This window comes from Leucopleurus acutus (genome assembly GCF_964270905.1).
Source record: "Leucopleurus acutus genome assembly, chromosome: 5".
Classification (NCBI taxonomy): domain Eukaryota; kingdom Metazoa; phylum Chordata; class Mammalia; order Artiodactyla; family Delphinidae; genus Leucopleurus; species Leucopleurus acutus.
In genome coordinates, this window is record NC_139147.1 from 125014600 (window position 1) to 125031942 (window position 17343).

At 36.2% G+C, this 17343-nt stretch overlaps 1 protein-coding gene across 2 annotated transcripts in view; it reads left to right on the top strand.

Annotated features, from left to right (window-relative positions):
* PIK3CB (phosphatidylinositol-4,5-bisphosphate 3-kinase catalytic subunit beta) overlaps positions 1–17343 on the top strand; it is a 193288-nt gene that overhangs the window by 161601 nt on the left and 14344 nt on the right. For both annotated transcript variants that reach the window (XM_082839733.1, XM_082839734.1), the window contains 3 exons: positions 7457–7635; positions 8461–8570; positions 10450–10528. In XM_082839733.1, coding sequence (XP_082695859.1) covers positions 7457–7635; positions 8461–8570; positions 10450–10528 — 368 coding nt within the window. The remainder of the gene's footprint in view (positions 1–7456; positions 7636–8460; positions 8571–10449; positions 10529–17343) is intronic.

Genomic DNA, 17343 nt, shown 5'->3' on the forward strand with positions numbered 1-17343 from the left:
ATTGTTAACTTGGCCTCCATAAGCCCCTACTTCGGTGGACCTCTGATGTTGTGGATCTCTTTGAATTAGTGTCAATTCAGAACCAGTGTCCAGAAGTCCCTGAAAGTTCTGATTATTTCCTTTCCCCCAGTGTGCAGTTGCTATGGTAAAAGGCCATGGGTCCCTTTGGGGAAGCCAGGGGAGAGTCAGTTTCAGTCTGGTTGATACAGGAGAGTTCACAGGCATCATTCAGCATTGATGAAAGTATTGGGGGATTTATTAACTTTTTAGTGTGTCTAAGCCTATGAGTACATGTTAGAGAAGTGAGGTGTTTATTATTGTCATGGTGTAAATGTAGACCATAAGCTGTATGTGACTGTAAGTATTACAGTATGTAAGCTGTAAGTATTAGCAGGGTAGTTTCATCTAGCTGATATAAACTGAAATCAGTATATTCAGTCCACCTAACTGAAATTTTCTGTAGTATTAAATATTCTCTCCCAGACTTTACTTTTTGGTACTACATTGTTTTTTCCTTGTGGCAAAGACTCCCCTACCATTTTACCTTTCCTAACTTCTCTATCTCATTTGAAGGCCATTTGTTTCACCACTCCTAACCTGCTGTTCATTCCTATGCCTCTGTGGTATCACACCCTAATTTTATATCAGCTCTCTGTAGTATTATAATTTTCAGTTCCACTATGCCTTTTTTTTTTTTTTGGCAGTATGCGGGCCTCTCACTGTTGTGGCCTCTCCAATTGTGGAGCACAGGCTCTGGACGCGTAGGCTCAGCGGCCATGGCTCACGGGCCCAGCCGCTCCACGGCATGTGGGATCCTCCTGGACCAGGGCACGAACCTGTGTCCGCTGCATCGGCAGGTGGACTCTCAACCACTGCACCACCAGAGAGCCCCCACTACAGTTTTTTAACTCATTTGCATTGCCAGAGGAACTACCGTAGGTTTTCATAGATGATTTTAATATTTACGGGTTTTCAACAGAATACACATTTTTTTCAAGTGCTCATGGAACATTCTCCAGGATAGATCATATCTTGGGTCAGATCAAGCCTTGGTAAATTTAAGAAAATTGAAATTGTATCCAGTATCTTTTCCGACCACAAAACTATGAGGCTAGGTATCAATTACAGGAAGAAATCTGTAAAAAATACAAACACATGGAGGCTAAACAATACACTACTTAATAACGAAGTGATCACTGAAGAAATCAAAGAGGAAATCAAAAAATACCTAGAAACAAATGACAATGGAGACACGACGACCCAAAACCTATGGGATGCAGCAAAAGCAGTTCTAACAGGGAAGTTTATAGCAGTACACTCCTATCTTAAGAAACAGGAAACATCTCGAATAAACAACCTAACCTTGCACCTAAAGCAATTAGAGAAAGAAGAACAAAAAAACCCCAAAGTTAGCAGAAGGAAGGAAATCATAAAGATCAGATCAGAAATAAATGAAAAAGAAATGAAGGAAACGATAGCAAAGATCAATAAAACTAAAAGCTGGTTCTTTGAGAAGAGAAACAAAATTGATAAACCATTAGCCAGACTCATCAAGAAAAAAAGGGAGAAGACTCAAATCAATAGAATTAGAAATGAAAAGGGAGAAGTAACAACTGACACTGCAGAAATACAAAAGATCATGAGAGATTACTACAAGCAACTCTATGCCAATAAAATGGACAACCTGGAAGAAATGGACAAATTCTTAGAAATGCACAACCTGCCAAGACTGAATCAGGAAGAAATAGAAAATATGAACAGACCAATCACAAGCACTGAAATTGAAACTGTGATTAAAAATCTTCCAACAAACAAAAGCCCAGGACCAGATGGCTTCACAGACGAATTCTATCAAACATTTAGAGAAGAGGTAACACCTATCCTTCTCAAACTCCTCCAAAATATAGCAGAGGGAGGAACACTCCCAAACTCATTCTACGAGGCCACCATCACCTTGATACCAAAACCAGACAAGGATGTCACAAAGAAAGAAAAGTACAGGCCAATATCACTGATGAACATAGATGCAAAAATCCTCAACAAAATACTAGCAAACAGAATCCAACAACACATTAAAAGGATCATACACCATGATCAAGTGGGGTTTATCCCAGGAATGCAAGGATTCTTCAATATATGCAAATCAATCAATGTGATAAACCATATTAACAAATTGAAGGAGAAAAACCATATGACCATCTCAGTAGATGCAGAGAAAGCTTTTGACAGAAGTCAACACCCATTTATGATAAAAACCCTCCAGAAAGTAGGCATAGAGAGAACTTTCCTCAACATAATAAAGCCCATATATGACAAACCCACAGCCAACATCGTCCTCAATGGTGAAAAACTGAAAGCATTTCCACTAAGATCAGGAACAAGACAAGGTTGCCCACTCTCACCACTCTTATTCAACATAGTTTTGGAAGTTTTAGCCACAGCAATCAGAGAAGAAGAGGAAATAAAAGGAATCCAAATCGGAAAAGAAGAAGTAAAGCTGTCACTGTTTGCAGATGACATGATACTATACATAGAGAATCCTAAAGATGCTACCAGAAAACTACTGGAGCTAATCAATAAATCTGGTAAAGTAGCAGGATACAAAATTAATGCACAGAAATCTCTGGTATTCCTATACACTAATGATGAAAAATCTGAAAGTGAAATCAAGAAAACACTCCCATTTACCACTGCAACAAAAAGAATAAAATATCTAGGAATAAACCTACTTAAGGAGACAAAAGACCTGTGTGCAGAAAATTATAAGACACTGATGAAAGAAATTAAAGATGATACAAATAGATGGAGAGATATACCATGTTCTTAGATTGGAAGAATCAACATTATGAAAATGACTCTACTACCCAAAGCAATCTACAGATTCAATGCAATCCATATCAAAGTAACATTAGCATTTTTCACAGAACTAGAACAAAAAAATTTCAAAATTTGTATGGAAACACAAAAGACCCCGAATAGCCAAAGCAATCTTGAGAATGAAAAACGGAGCTAGAGGAATCGGGCTCCCTGACTTCAGATTATACTACAAAGCTACAGTAATCAAGACAGTATGGTACTGGCACAAAAACAGAAATATAGATCAATGGAACAGGATAGAAAGCCCAGAGATAAACCCACGTACATATGGTCACCTTATCTTTGATAAAGGAGGCAGAAATGTACAGTGGAGAAAGGGAAGCCTCTTCAGTAAGTGGTGCTGGGAATACTGGACAGGTACATGTAAAGTATGAGATTAGATCACTCCCTAACACCATACACAAAAATAAGCTCAAAATGGATTAAAGACCTAAATGTAAGGCCAGAAACTATCAAACTCTTAGAGGAAAACATAGGCAGAACACTCTATGACATAAATCACAGCAAGATCCTTTTTGACCCACCTCCTAGAGAAATGGAAATAAAAACAAAAATAAACAAATGGGACCTAATGAAACTTCAAAGCTTTTGCACAGCAAAGGAAACCATAAACAAGACCAAAAGACAACCCTCAGGATGGGAGAAAATATTTGCAAATGAAGCAGCTGACAAAGGATTAATCTCCAAAATTTACAAGCAGCTCATGCAGCTCAATAACAAGAAAACAAACAACCCAATCCAAAAATGGGCAGAAGACCTAAATAGACATTTCTCCAAAGAAGATATACAGACTGCCAACAAACACATGAAAGAATGCTCAACATCATTAATCATTAGAGAAATGAAAATCAAAACTACAATGAGGTATCATCTCACACCTGTCAGAATGGCCATCATCAAAAAATCTAGAAACCATAAATGCTGGAGAGGGTGTGGAGAAAAGGGAACCCTCTTGCACTGCTGGTGGGAATGTAAATTGATACAGCCACTATGGAGAACAGTATGGAGGTTCCTTAAACAACTACAAATAGAACTACCATATGACCCAGCAATCCCACTACTGGGCATATACCCTGAGAAAACCATAATTCAAAAAGAGTCATGTACCAAAATGTTCATTGCAGCTGTATATACAATAGCCAGGAGATGGAAACAACCTAAGTGTCCATCATCGGATGAATGGATAAAGAAGATTTGGCACATATATACAATGGAATATTACTCAGCCATAAAAAGAAATGAAATTGAGTTATTTGTAGTGAGGTGGATGGACCTAGAGTCTGTCATACAGAGTGAAGTAAGTCAGAAAGAGAAAGACAAATACCGTATGCTAACACATATATATGGAATTTAAGAAAAAAAATGTCATGATGAACCTAGAGGAAAGACAGGAATAAAGACACAGACCTACTAGAGCATGGACTTGAGGATATGGGGAGGGGGAAGGGTAAGCTGTGACAAAGCGAGAGAGAGGCATGGATGTATATACGCTACCAAACTTAAGGTAGATAGCTAGTGGGAATCAGCTGCATAGCACAGGGAGATCAGCTCGGTGCTTTGTGGCCGCCTGGAGGGATGGGATAGGGAGGGTGGGAGGGAGGGAGACGCAAGAGGGAAGAGATATGGGAACATATGTATATGTATAACTGATTCACTTTGTTATAAAGCAGAAAGTAACACACCATTGTAAAGCAATTATACTCCAATAAAGATGTAAAAAAAATATTTACGGTTTTTTATTCATGTTAAAATAACTGTATCTGATCCCTCCTTTTTGGAAAGCCCTTTAATGATGGTAATAATAGCTAACATTTATTCACCGCTTATTGTGGGCCATTTATTCTTCACAAGAATATGAGATAGATACTATTAGTCCCGTTAATTTTATAGTCAGATACTATTAGTCCCCTTAATTTTATAGTCCTTTTAAAGATATCTCATACCTATCAATTTCTCTTGTGTTCATGCCTACCATCCTTGTCCAACCCACTATCCTTTCTTACTTGGATGTCTTCATTAACCTCCTAAATTGTGCCCCTTGTTTCCATTCTTCTGCACGCACGCATGTGTGCACACGCACACACAGACACACACACATGTACCTTTATTCTCTACCCAGCAGATAAAATGATCTTTTTAAAATGTAGATGTATTCCCTTTTTAAAATCCCTGTAGTAATATTCATTGCATAGGGAATAAAATCCAAATTTTAACAAAGTCTATTAAGACCCCACTTGATGAGGTCCCTACTTCTTTGGCCTCATTCATATGAGCAGACAGCACTGGATGTTTTTTGGTTCTCTGGGAACCTCAGTTTGACTTTTATACCAGCAAACATATGACATATATCTGATCACATTATTCTTACTCTTTTCTTGACTGATGAACAGCCAGGGGAAGATTGTACCCTTTACATGGCAGTTCTTGTTATCACTGTAAACCTATAGTGTGACAAGGTGTTGAAACACTTAAAGTATTTGACTTATGGCCATGTGGATATTCCGAACGCTGTTCCAGGAAATGGATATCAACATAATTAGAGTTAGGTCCTGAAAATTCACAAGTGTAGAAACATGGAAGAAATTCAAATTTGAAATACTTTTAAAAGTTCTTGTTTGCATAGCCCATTTTTCAGCGAATTCCCTTTTCACCAGTGTTTGTACAGCTCCTGAAATTATTGAGAAATGGGGTTTCTGTGGTTTTGACAGATGGCTAACTTGGCAAGCTTCAGCAATCTCAATTTTATCACCAGGCTACATAGAACCTTCCCAGTTTCCTGTGAGCAAGCCCTCAGCCTGTCTGTAGAAACTGCATGCCAAATTCACCTCCCTACAGAGTCGTAGTGGTTTCCTTGCATAGAAGCAAAGTTCAAAAATGAAAATATGGTGTAAAATAAATCTCCTGTTCATCAAAATGCAAGCCATGGTGTTCATAATGTTTGTGCCTACATATTTTTTTTTGCCTACATATTTTATACGCTTGTTATACACAATTCACATGTTGATATATGTATTCTGTTTTTATCATTTGTTGTTTCCAGTTTTAATGACATAATGATAAAATAAAATATTCCTTTTTATGTTTTATACCTGGCTGAGGCTGGGTCTTACAGAATTTGACATAATATTACATGGAAAGAACTTGAGTTACTAAACAATAAAGTTGACTTCTCTTTCCTTGTTTTTTTTAAATAAATTTATTTATTTTATTTATTATTTTTGGTTGTGTCGGGTCTTCATTGCTGTGTGCGGGCTTTCTCTAGTTGCAGCGAGCTGGGGCTACTCTTTGTTGCGGTGCGCGGGCTTCTCATTGCAGTGGCTTCTTGTTTCAGAGCATGGGCTCTAGGTGTGTGGGCTTCAGTAGTTGTGACTCGCAGGCTCTAGAGCGCAGGCTCAGTAGTTGTGGCGCATGAGCTTAGTTGCTCCGCGGCATGTGGGATCTTCCCAGACCAGGTCTTGAACCCGTGTCCCCTGCATTGGCAGGCAGATTCTTAACCACTGCACCACTAGGGAAGCCCAGTAAAGTTGACTTTTAAACACATGGTTTTATTTATTTATTTATTTATTTATGGCTACACTAGGTCTTCGTTGCTGCATATGGGCTTTCTGTAGCTGTGGCGAGCAGGGGCTACTCTTTGTTGTGGTGTGCAGGCTTCTCATTGCGGTGGCTTCTCTTGTTGTGGAGCACGGGGCTCTAGGCGCGCGGGCTTCAGTAGTTGTGGCACACAGGCTCAGTAGTTGTGGCTTGCGGGCTGTAGAGCCCAGGCTCAGTAGTTGCGGCGCATGGGCTTAGTTGCTCCGCATCATGTGGGATCTTCCCGGACCAGGGCTCGAACCCGTTTCCCCTGCATTGGCAGGCGGATTCTTAACCACTGCGCCACCAGGGAAGCCCCAAACACATGGTTTTGATTCAGTTGGCCATTGTTGATTCCCCTTGTACTACTTGCATGATTTTTTTTTTGCATAAGTTTTGATAGCCAGAGTTACCTTATTATAAAAACCAGTTAATTTAGACTTGAACAATAGCTACTGTTGTCTATATTCGTATCTATTTTATTGCACACAAATTTACTTTATACTCTTAGTGGAAAGAGAATATACTGAGAAGATGTTATAGAAGAGTGATGACAAAGGTAGTAAGGTTGAATGTCAACCCCAGGGTTACTTGTACATCGATTTTCCTTTCGTACTATGGAGTTGCCCAATTACAGTGGTTCAGATTAATTGTATTTCAAATTCTATTACTCAGTTAGTTGCAGAGTTCTGAGTAAAGTTTCATACTTATCTTCTTACCTATAATCTATGTCTCTTTACTTTTCTCTAATTTATAAGATTTTATTTAAGAAAAGGTTCAAGAACATTTGAAAAATGTTGCTTTAAGTAACAAGAGGTAACAATTAATTTTTTTCGTTGTATCTAATATTCTTGTCATAAAGCAAGCACTGTTTTTACGTTAGCTGGTTGTCCTGCCTGTGTATTGTGGGGAGGAGGGTGGTGAGGGAATGGTATTGATTAATATTATCACATGATATTATTTTTAACATAAATGAATTTTGGTGGTGGGGAAACTTATTTTTCAGGTTGAAGCACTCAATAAATTAAAAACTTTAAATAGCTTAATCAAACTGAATGCAATGAAGCTAAATAGAGCCAAAGGGAAAGAAGCAATGCACACTTGTTTAAAACAGAATGCTTATCGGGAAGCCCTCTCTGACCTGCAATCACCTCTGAACCCATGTGTTATCCTCTCAGAACTCTAGTAAGTGACCTTCTGTACTGTGCTTAGTGAATCTCCCATTAAATAGCAATGCAGAAGCGATTTCTGAGTGACTGCCTTAGGGGAGCAGTAGGGACAGCTGTTAGCCTCAGTAAGTGGAATATAATTAAAAAAGGAAAATGTTAAAGTTCTCAAAAGTTATTCTTGTGTTAATAGGACATATGCCTTCTAGCTAAATTTACCTGTGGGATTAGTGAAAGTTAATGCAAGTTCATTTCCTTTCAATTGTATGTAATTAAATTTGCTTTCTATATTACTGGTTTCTAAGAGTTGAAAATCCTATGTAAGCAAAATGTTGGCAGCCATCATAGATTATTTACTAATTAAACTTTCCTATTTCAAAATGAGATTTTTGAATGAATTTAGAAAATTATTTCTCATTTTTACTTTTCCTACAAAAGTAATAATGGGAAAGTGATAATTATGTTCAGTATATCAGTATGCAAAATTGATCCCTCTTTAAGAAATCAAGAATGGAGTTACAATCCAATGTTACATTCTGATTTTTATTGTTTATGTATAATAACATAAAGTTAAGGAAGAATAAGGGAAGGAAAGGAGGAATTTTAAATGTAGCCATGAGAAGGGCAAATATGGGTTTTCAGTCCAGCTCACCTGGCGTCACTACATGCCAGCCAAGCCTAGCATTGCGGTTGCTTTTCTGCCAAGAGGAAATGTTCTCGTTCTGACTTCTGTATACCTGGAACAGGTGAGGGGTTTTCCCAAGCCTAGTATATCATGGCAACGTTACAGTCTTGCCATATCTTTAAATTGAAGTGGGCTAATTTTCCCCTTTCTTCCTTTCAGTATTGAAAAGTGTAAATACATGGATTCCAAAATGAAGCCTTTGTGGCTGGTGTACAACAACAAGGTGTTTGGTGAGGATTCAGTTGGAGTGATTTTTAAAAATGGTGATGGTATGTACGGAGGTTTTTACAGTGCCAAATTCCTTAGTATTTTTCATTTGCTGTCCATTTGTTTTATCTGTAAGGTGATGTGTAAATGTATAACAAACAGATGGCAGCCAAGAGGTAGCTATCAGTGGTCATAAATTTGAATTTGGCATGTCATAAATCCCCTTTTTTTTTTTCGCTTTGGAGAATGATTTCTACAGCTTACTTACATACGTTGTTCTAATAAGCCTTCCTTTTTTCCTACAAAATACAAAGCTGTCTACTCCTTTGGTAAAAAGCTTCTGAAATGCAAGAGAATATTTTCAATAATATATTCATACATCCTGTTTCATAGTTTTGTGTTTTAATTAAAATATCTTACCCATACTTCATAAAGGAAATGCCTGTGAAGTAATCACACCAACCAGAAGGCAGTCATGACTGCTACCACTTGTTAGTTTTGTGATTTCAGGCAAATCACATAAAATTCATTGAGCTTCAGGATCTTCTTGTCCATGAGGATTATAGCATCTCTGTGTTGGGTTTATTAAATGGAATTAAGTGAGATAACATAAGTATATGTGTTTAGCATAGTATATGCTTACAACTTTTTTTTTTTGAATATAGTTGCTTTATAGTGCTAGTTTCTGGTATACAGCAAAGTGAATCAGTTATACGTATACACATATCCATTCTTTTTTAGATTCTTTCCCAGTTAGGTCACCACACATCACTGAGTAGAGTTCCCTGTGGTATACAGTAGGTTCTCATTAGTTATCTGTTTTATACATAGTAGTGTATATATGTCAATCCCAGTCTCCCAATTCATCCCACCCCACCTTCCCCCCTTTGTAACCATAAGTTTGTTCTCTACATCTGTGACTCTATTTCTGCTTTGCAAATAAGTTCATGTGTACCATTTTTCTAGATTCCACATATAGGCAATATTATACGATGTTTGTTTTTCTCTTTCTGACTTCATTCTGTACAATAATCTCTAGGTCCATCCACATCTCTGCAAATGGCACTATTTTGTCCCTTTTTATGGCTGAGTAATAGTCCATGGTATATATTACCACATTTTCTTTATCCATTCCTCTGCTTACAACTTTTTTTTTTTTTTTTTTTTTTTTGTGGTACGCGGGCCTCTCACTGTTGTGGCCTCTCCCGTTGCGGAGCACAGGCTCTGGATGCGCAGGCTCAGCGGCCATGGCTCACAGGCCCAGCCGCTCCGCGGCATGTGGGATCTTCCCGGACCAGGGCACGAACCCGTGTCCCCTGCATCGGCAGGCGGACTCTCAACCACTGCGCCACCAGGGAAGCCCTTACAACTATTTTTAAAAGAAGTTTTAGTATTTCCTAGACATTTAACCCCACTTGATAGTATAAATGTCATTATGTGGAAGTCTGTACTTTCACCACCTCTTACCTAAAAATTACCCTTGGACATGATAATAAATAAAATCAACTATTACAGTTTTGTGAACCCATCATACAGTTACTTATGTGATTCTTAAGAATTTCTTCTGCATCCCAAAAGACAAACAAGAAGAAGAAAAGTTAGCAATGTGGATTGTATGGATGCTGTAACACAGCATTACTGTATTATAGCAGTATTACAGCACCCGTACAAGTAGTATAATGCTTGCACATGGTAAACAACTAAAAATATTTTTAAACTTAATTTCTGAAGTAGTTACTGGAGCATGCTAACCAACAAACCTAGTATTTAACATATTGAATATGGTCAGCATTAAAATTCTGGAAAAAAATTAACAGAGCAGTTATTTGTCAATGTTTCTTCCCAGCCAGTTAATTCTGGTTGAATTAGCTAATCTTGAATAAATGTTATTAAGCATAAAGTGGAAAGCACTTATAACATAGCAGGGTTCTTTCCCCTTAGATTTACGGCAGGATATGTTGACACTCCAAATGCTGCGCTTGATGGATTTACTCTGGAAAGAAGCTGGTCTGGATCTTAGGTGAGATTTCTAGTGAATTTATTTTTATCTCATGTTGTAGTCCTTCTACAATAGAATTTAAAAATTATAAAAACTTGATTTTTTGATTTCTTCCTGCTATTATTATTGGTCGTTCATAATTATATTTATATAACGCTTTATAGTTTACAATGTGCTCTCAAATACATTATCTTATTGAAACCTCATCAAGTGTAAAACTATACATGTGACAGCAAGAGTCATATCCCAATCTGTGGTTTTGAAGGTGGTCTCAGGAAGGATGACTGGTGGTCATGGGAGTGATAAGACAGAGAAGGGCCTGCCTCTCTTCTGACTTAACTTAGTAACATTGATTCTTCTAACCTTCCCGAAAGGAAAGTGTTTAGGTGGGCTTTCAGGGTTTTTTGCTGGCCACCATTGTTAGGGGTAGACAATGAGTAGAACAGGTTTATGGAGACAAAGAAAGAGGAAACATAACGGATTTTAAAGTTTAATTATTATAAAATCTTTCAAGATAAAGAGCAGGTGAAGATAATTGCAAACAAGACCACATAAAAATATAAGATTTGAATGTCAACAAACAAAAGTCAAGCCTCTGGGCATTATATTCATAATGAACAGGACAGGGGGATAATAATTCTAAATATTTAAAGAGTTCATAGAAATAAACATATGGGGAGAAGATATGAAAAGGCCATTCAAGTTATAAAATAAAAAAACTAATAATTATGCGCAGACTGTCAGTTCTAATGTAGAAGTATGAATTAAAAGAACAATTATATAGCATTGATTTCCTTGCAAAAATTCTGTTAAGTGAAATGTAGTCTGGAACACGGTTGAAGTAACAAAATCACAAATATTGTCATATACCATTTTGAATGAATATAAACCTCTCTGAATCAAGTTTATTTATTCCCTATATCCAATATTTCCAGAATTTAATTTAAAATTAGAAATGTGAACAGTGACTTATGCACAGAGATATTCATCCTTGACTTATTTACAGTAAAAAAAACCATTGGGACACTCTTTTGAACATTTGCTCAATAGAACAACAGTTTAAAAGATGATTAACTTTCACATATGACCAAACATCTCAGGTATTTAAAAGTATTGTTTATGGAGAATTGCTAACAATTTAGAGAAAGTACTATCTTCAAATGTCAAATGAGATAAGTGAGATGCAAAAAAATATTTTTATAGAATGATTTCAACCAGTTAAAAATCCCTGAAAAATGACACACTAAAATGTTGACAGAAACTAAAATGTATAGTAGACATTACTTCTGGGTGGTAGGATTAAAGGTGATACAATCTCTCCTCCCTGTCCCCCCTTTTGGTATACCTGTTTAGCTAGTTTTCTATGGTGTACTCCTTTTTTAATCAAGGGGGAAAAAACATTAAGCATATTTCATGATACAATACAGGGCCATACAATTAAAAAATTTTTTTCTATGCTAGTTATTAATGAATAACTTCATCTTTTACCTAATTCTTTTTTTAATTGTGGAATATTTCAAACATGAAATGTAGATGATAATTGACAACATTTTTTGTGTTCTTAAACCCAGACTTAAGTATACATTTAGCTATTAAATGACAGATGTTAACATGTTTCCATATTTACTTCTTTAAAAAAGGAATTAAATATTCAGATAAAATCAATGCATTCTTATCCTCTTCTACTTTCTCACAACTCAGGATTTACCATTATTCTAAACTGTAATATGTATGTTTTTGTGCTTTAATTATATATTATGTATCCATTGAATGCTTTGAACTTCCAGTAAATACTGTCGTATCACATGTAACTTTTTGAAGTTTACTTTTTTTATTACATTTTTTGAGATATATCAAGATTAATATGTGAAGTTCTAATTTGTTGTTGTCACTTCTCTATTAATGTTTTGAATAAATACAAAAATTTATCCATTCCCCTATTAGAAGCTATTTGTGTTCATTTGTTTTTGTTTTTTATTTATTTTTTAAACCTAAAGTTTACACACTTCTTTTACATTTGGAAGAGTTCTTCAGTTTATATAGCCAGAAGTGGAATTGCCAGGTCATAAGGCATGCATATTTTCAACCTTACCACCATTGCCCAACTGGCTTCCAGAATGGTTGTACCAGTGTTACGTTACTACCCAGAAATATCTCCTTGCCAATCAGACTTGTTAATTTTTTGCAAATCTAATGGATACAACACAGTATCTCATAGAATTTTAATTTGCATTTGTTTGGTTGAGTAATTTTTCAATGTTTATAAGTATTGTGTTTTCTCTCTGCTATAAGTTACCTAGGTTGCTTCAAGGTTTATGCTTTTTGTTTTATTATTTTTAAAAAATCCTTCCCTGTACAGTTATCTTAAAGATGCTGTCTTATATTTTATTTTCCAAATTTTAAACTTGATATGCTTTCTTCTCGTCTGTCTCTGCAAAAGTTTGGTCCTGGTATTGATTTTTTGGAATCTAGGTTTTTTTGACTACTGATTTTCCTTAATGGTTATTGGACTCTTTGGGTTGTTTTCCCTCTTGAGTCACTTTGAGGCTAAGAATTGTCCAGTTCATCATTGTTTTTGAATTTATTACCATACTTTTTTTTATAACATCCTCTTGTAATTTAAAAACCTCTGCTATGTTTAACTTTTTTCTCCTTTTGCATTTGTAAAATTATTTTGTATGCAATATTTTTTCCTTATTAGCCGTATTAGAGGTTTCCATCTTAGTATTTTAAAACAGTGGCCTTCTAGTTTTATGTTTTCATTTTCTGTTTTATCATTGATTACATCTTTATAGTTTCCTTCCTTTTACTTGTGTTAATTCTGTTGTTCTGATTTTTTGAGATGAACACATAGAACATTAATTTCCACTTTTTTCATATATACAAATTAAAGCCATGTTTCCTCTAACCACTGCCTTAGCTGCATCCCATAAGTTTTAAAATATACTTATTTATGCATTTTCATAATACACTATATGGAATTCAGTTCTAAATGTTTTATTTCCATTTGTATTTTTCAACTCCTGAACTAGTTTAAATTATTTTGACTCCCAAATTGCACTGGACTTTTTTTGTTGTTGTTCCTGTTGTTATTGTACCTGACTATTGTCAGATTATGTGGTCTGTATAAGATCAGGGTCATATTTCTTAAGATTATTTATGCCTTACCACATGTCTAGTTTTTCTGTCACATTTGTGATTGAAAAGGTTCCAGATGCTGTAATTATTAACCATAAGATTGTAAATTGGTCCATTAGATCAAATTTGTTAATTATGCCCAAGTCTTTATTCTCATCAAACTTTTACCTGTTTGTCACTTCAGAGATATGTTAAAACCAACCATTATAAGTGGCATTTGTCAATTTCTGCTTGCAATTTTGTTAATTTTCTAATTGTGGTTTTAATTTGTATTTTCCTAATGACAAATAATGTTGGCCAGCTTTTCATGTGCTTGTCATTTGTATATCTTCTTCGGAGAAATATCTATTCAAGTTCTTTGCTCATTTTTGAATTGGATTATTTGTCTTTTGAGTTGTGAGTTCTTTATATATTTTGAATTCTAGACTTCTAGTAAATAAATTACTGGCAAATATTTTCTCCCATTCTGTGGGTTGTCCACTTTCTTGATAGTGTCCTTTGATATACAAAATTTTTTACTTTGATGAAGTCTAATTTATCTATTTTTTTCTTTAGCTGCATGTGTTTTTGGTGTCAGGTCTAAGAAACCATTGTCTAATCCAGTGTTATGAAGATTTATGCCTATCCTTTCTTCTGAAAATTTTAGTTTAGCCCTTATCTAGGAGGTCATTAATCCATTTTTAGTTAATTTTTATATGGTATGTGGTAGGAGTCCAATTTCATTTTTTTTGTATTGGTATCCAGTTGTCTCAGCACCATTGTTTAAAAGACTGTTCTTTCTTCATTGAATTATCTTGGCACTTGTGTCAAACATGGATTGACTGTAAATGTGAGGGTTTTTTCCTGGAGTCTAAATTCTGTTTCATTGACCTACATGTCTGTCTCTGTGCACAGTCTTGATTACTTTGTAGTAAGTTTGAAATTGAGAATTGTCTGCCTACATTCTCTTATAGGAGTTCTATGGTTTCAGGTCTTACATTTAGGTCTTTAATCCATTTTAAGTTTGTTTTCATATATGGTGTGAGAAAATGTTCTGTTTTCATTCTTTTATATGTAGCCGTCCAGTTTTCCCAGCACCACTTACTGAAGCGACCGTCTTTTCTCCATTATATATTCTTGCTTCCTTTGTCGTAGGCTCATTGACCATACATGCATGGGTTTACTTCTGAGCTCTCTATTCTGCACCATTGATCTATGTGTCTTTTTTTGTGCCAGTACCATGTTGTTTTGATTACTGTAGCATTGTAGTATAGTCTGAAGTCTAGGAGTGTGATACCTCTAGCTTTGTTCTTTTCTTCCTTAAGATTGCTTTTGCTATTTGGGGTCTTCCGTGGTTCCATATAAATTTTAGGATTATTTGTTCTAGTTCTGTGAAAAATGTCATGGTATTTGGTTCATTTAAATGATATCTTTATAGTCTCTGTTTGGTAATTCATCATTCTTGTACTTCTCTTTTGTTCTTTAGACATGGTTCCTTTTACTTCTTTGAACATACTTAAAATAGGGGTTTTAAATTTCACAAGCCTGCAAATCAGATTCTCTCCCTTGTTCAGGATTTTTTGTTGTTGCTGTTTGTTGTTTGTTTCGTGACTTCTCATTTAATTATGTAAGGCTTTTGTTCTTGTCATGTGTTGTCACTGATTTCTCTGCCTGGTTAGTTTATTGGTCAGCTAATGATTGACCACAGATTTCCCTAAATGCCTGGAATTCTTAAGTCTTTCAGTCTTTACTGAGGGGTTCTGTGTGCATGTTGGGGCATTCCGTCAGGAGTCAGCCAGGTAGTTCAGAGCTGTGCCTTAGCCTTAACTTGTGTAAGCCTCAGAGTTATCAAGAGGTGAGAGCTAGGGCCTTCTAGCTTCTTTCCTGTCCATTTGCACAGCCCCAGGAATGCATACAACCATCGCCATGCACATGGTTTCTAGATTCCTATGGGAATGTTGTAGTCTTTCAGTGTCCCCTGTGAACATCTCATTCCACAGTTTATTCTTTAAGTTTTTTAGTTAGCTTATTGTTTACCCCAACTACTATTTATCCCTAAGACAGCTGCAGTGTTAAACGATTCAGATTATTTTTGAGAAACACCTCCAGCTAAAAGGCAGTTCACAGTAGGCAAGGTCTGAGTCAGGTCAAAGAAACAGTGTGAGTGGGATCTTCCTGGAAACTACTAGAGAGTTCAAAGAATGACAGTTACGTAGAAATGAGGCTTTGAAGGAGCTCCAACCCCATTTTTGCCCCCTCTAGTGGCTACCAGATTGCTGTAGTCACAATGATTATGTGCCATTTGTTGCCAAGTCTACTGCAGAACTGGGAAGTAGGTAAGATTGGAATAAGTAACAGTAAAACTCAACTGAGATTCAGCAATTTTCTTCAAGAAACACTCCCCAGATTGTTGCAAACCATTTTTGTATTTCCATATTACTGAAATAGTTGATCCTTGACAATTTTTTGCCAATCTTTTTGTTGTTTTTATGGAAGAGTGGATTTTCAAATGTCCTTAACCCCTGTTTTTGCTGACATTACCTGGTTATACAGCTGCTTTCCAAAGAAACCTTGAAGATGTTATTCCATGGTATTCTGACGTCTGTTTTTTTTTTTTTTTTTTTTTTGCGGTACGCGGGCCTCTCACTGTTGTGGCCTCTCCCATTGCGGAGCACAGGCTCCGGAGGCGCAGGGTCAGCGGCCAAGGCTCACGGGCCTAGCCGCTCCGCGGCACGTGGGATCTTCCCGGCCGGGGCACGAACCCGTGTCCCCTGCATCAGCAGGCGGACTCTCAACCACTGCGCCACCAGGGAAGCCGTCTGTTGTTATTTTTAAAAGCCTGCTGTCAGTCTAAACTGACACTGCAGAAAAAAATTTCTCTTTGCCTTTCATTTCTGCAGTTTTATTGTAATTTGTCTGTGTATGGATTTCTTTTTATTTATTTTTACTTCCCCATTCTTATTGTATCTTTTCAATCAAAGAAAATCACCTCTTTTAGTTTCTACAGAATGTATCCATATTCTTCAACACTGCAGTTCTCTCACTCTCACAGTCTTCTCCTGCAACTTTAATAGATGTATATTGGTTTTCCGTGTTCTGCCTTGCATTTCTCTTAACCTCTTTCTTATTTCTCTCCTTCTTTCTGCAGCATTTTTTTGTAGTTTCTTTTATTCTGTCTTGCATTTTACTAATTATCTCTTCAGTATTGTCTCATCTCTTGTGTATCAGTGTAGTATGTTTATTTCAATGACTTTTTATTTAGGAATTGTATCTGATTTTGTTTTGTATACCTGTTCTTTTTTTAATACTGTACTCTGCTTATGCTTTCTATTCCTCTTCATGTCTTTCATCATTTTAGCATCTCTTTCATATTGTTCTGTTTTATCTCTTAGGGTGTCACCTTTTCATTTATCTGCTTAATCTTATTCATTTCCTTGTGTAGTTAATAATATTTGGTCTTGAATTCATTATTTGTGAGTTTTGTGTTTTCTGTAAGGGTCCTTTCCTCCCTAGGGTGTGAAAGTTTGCCCCCCAAAATGAATTTTGGTCTAGTTTGTGCTTTTGCCCAAGCTCTTTATGCACGATCAATCAGTTTTTATGTTAATTCTTTGTCTTCAGGCTCTCATACTTCATAAGTATTTATATTATATTTGAATCTCATAAGAATATGGGAAGGCTTGGGTGTTTTTGCACTTTCATGAACACCCCCCCCCCATTTT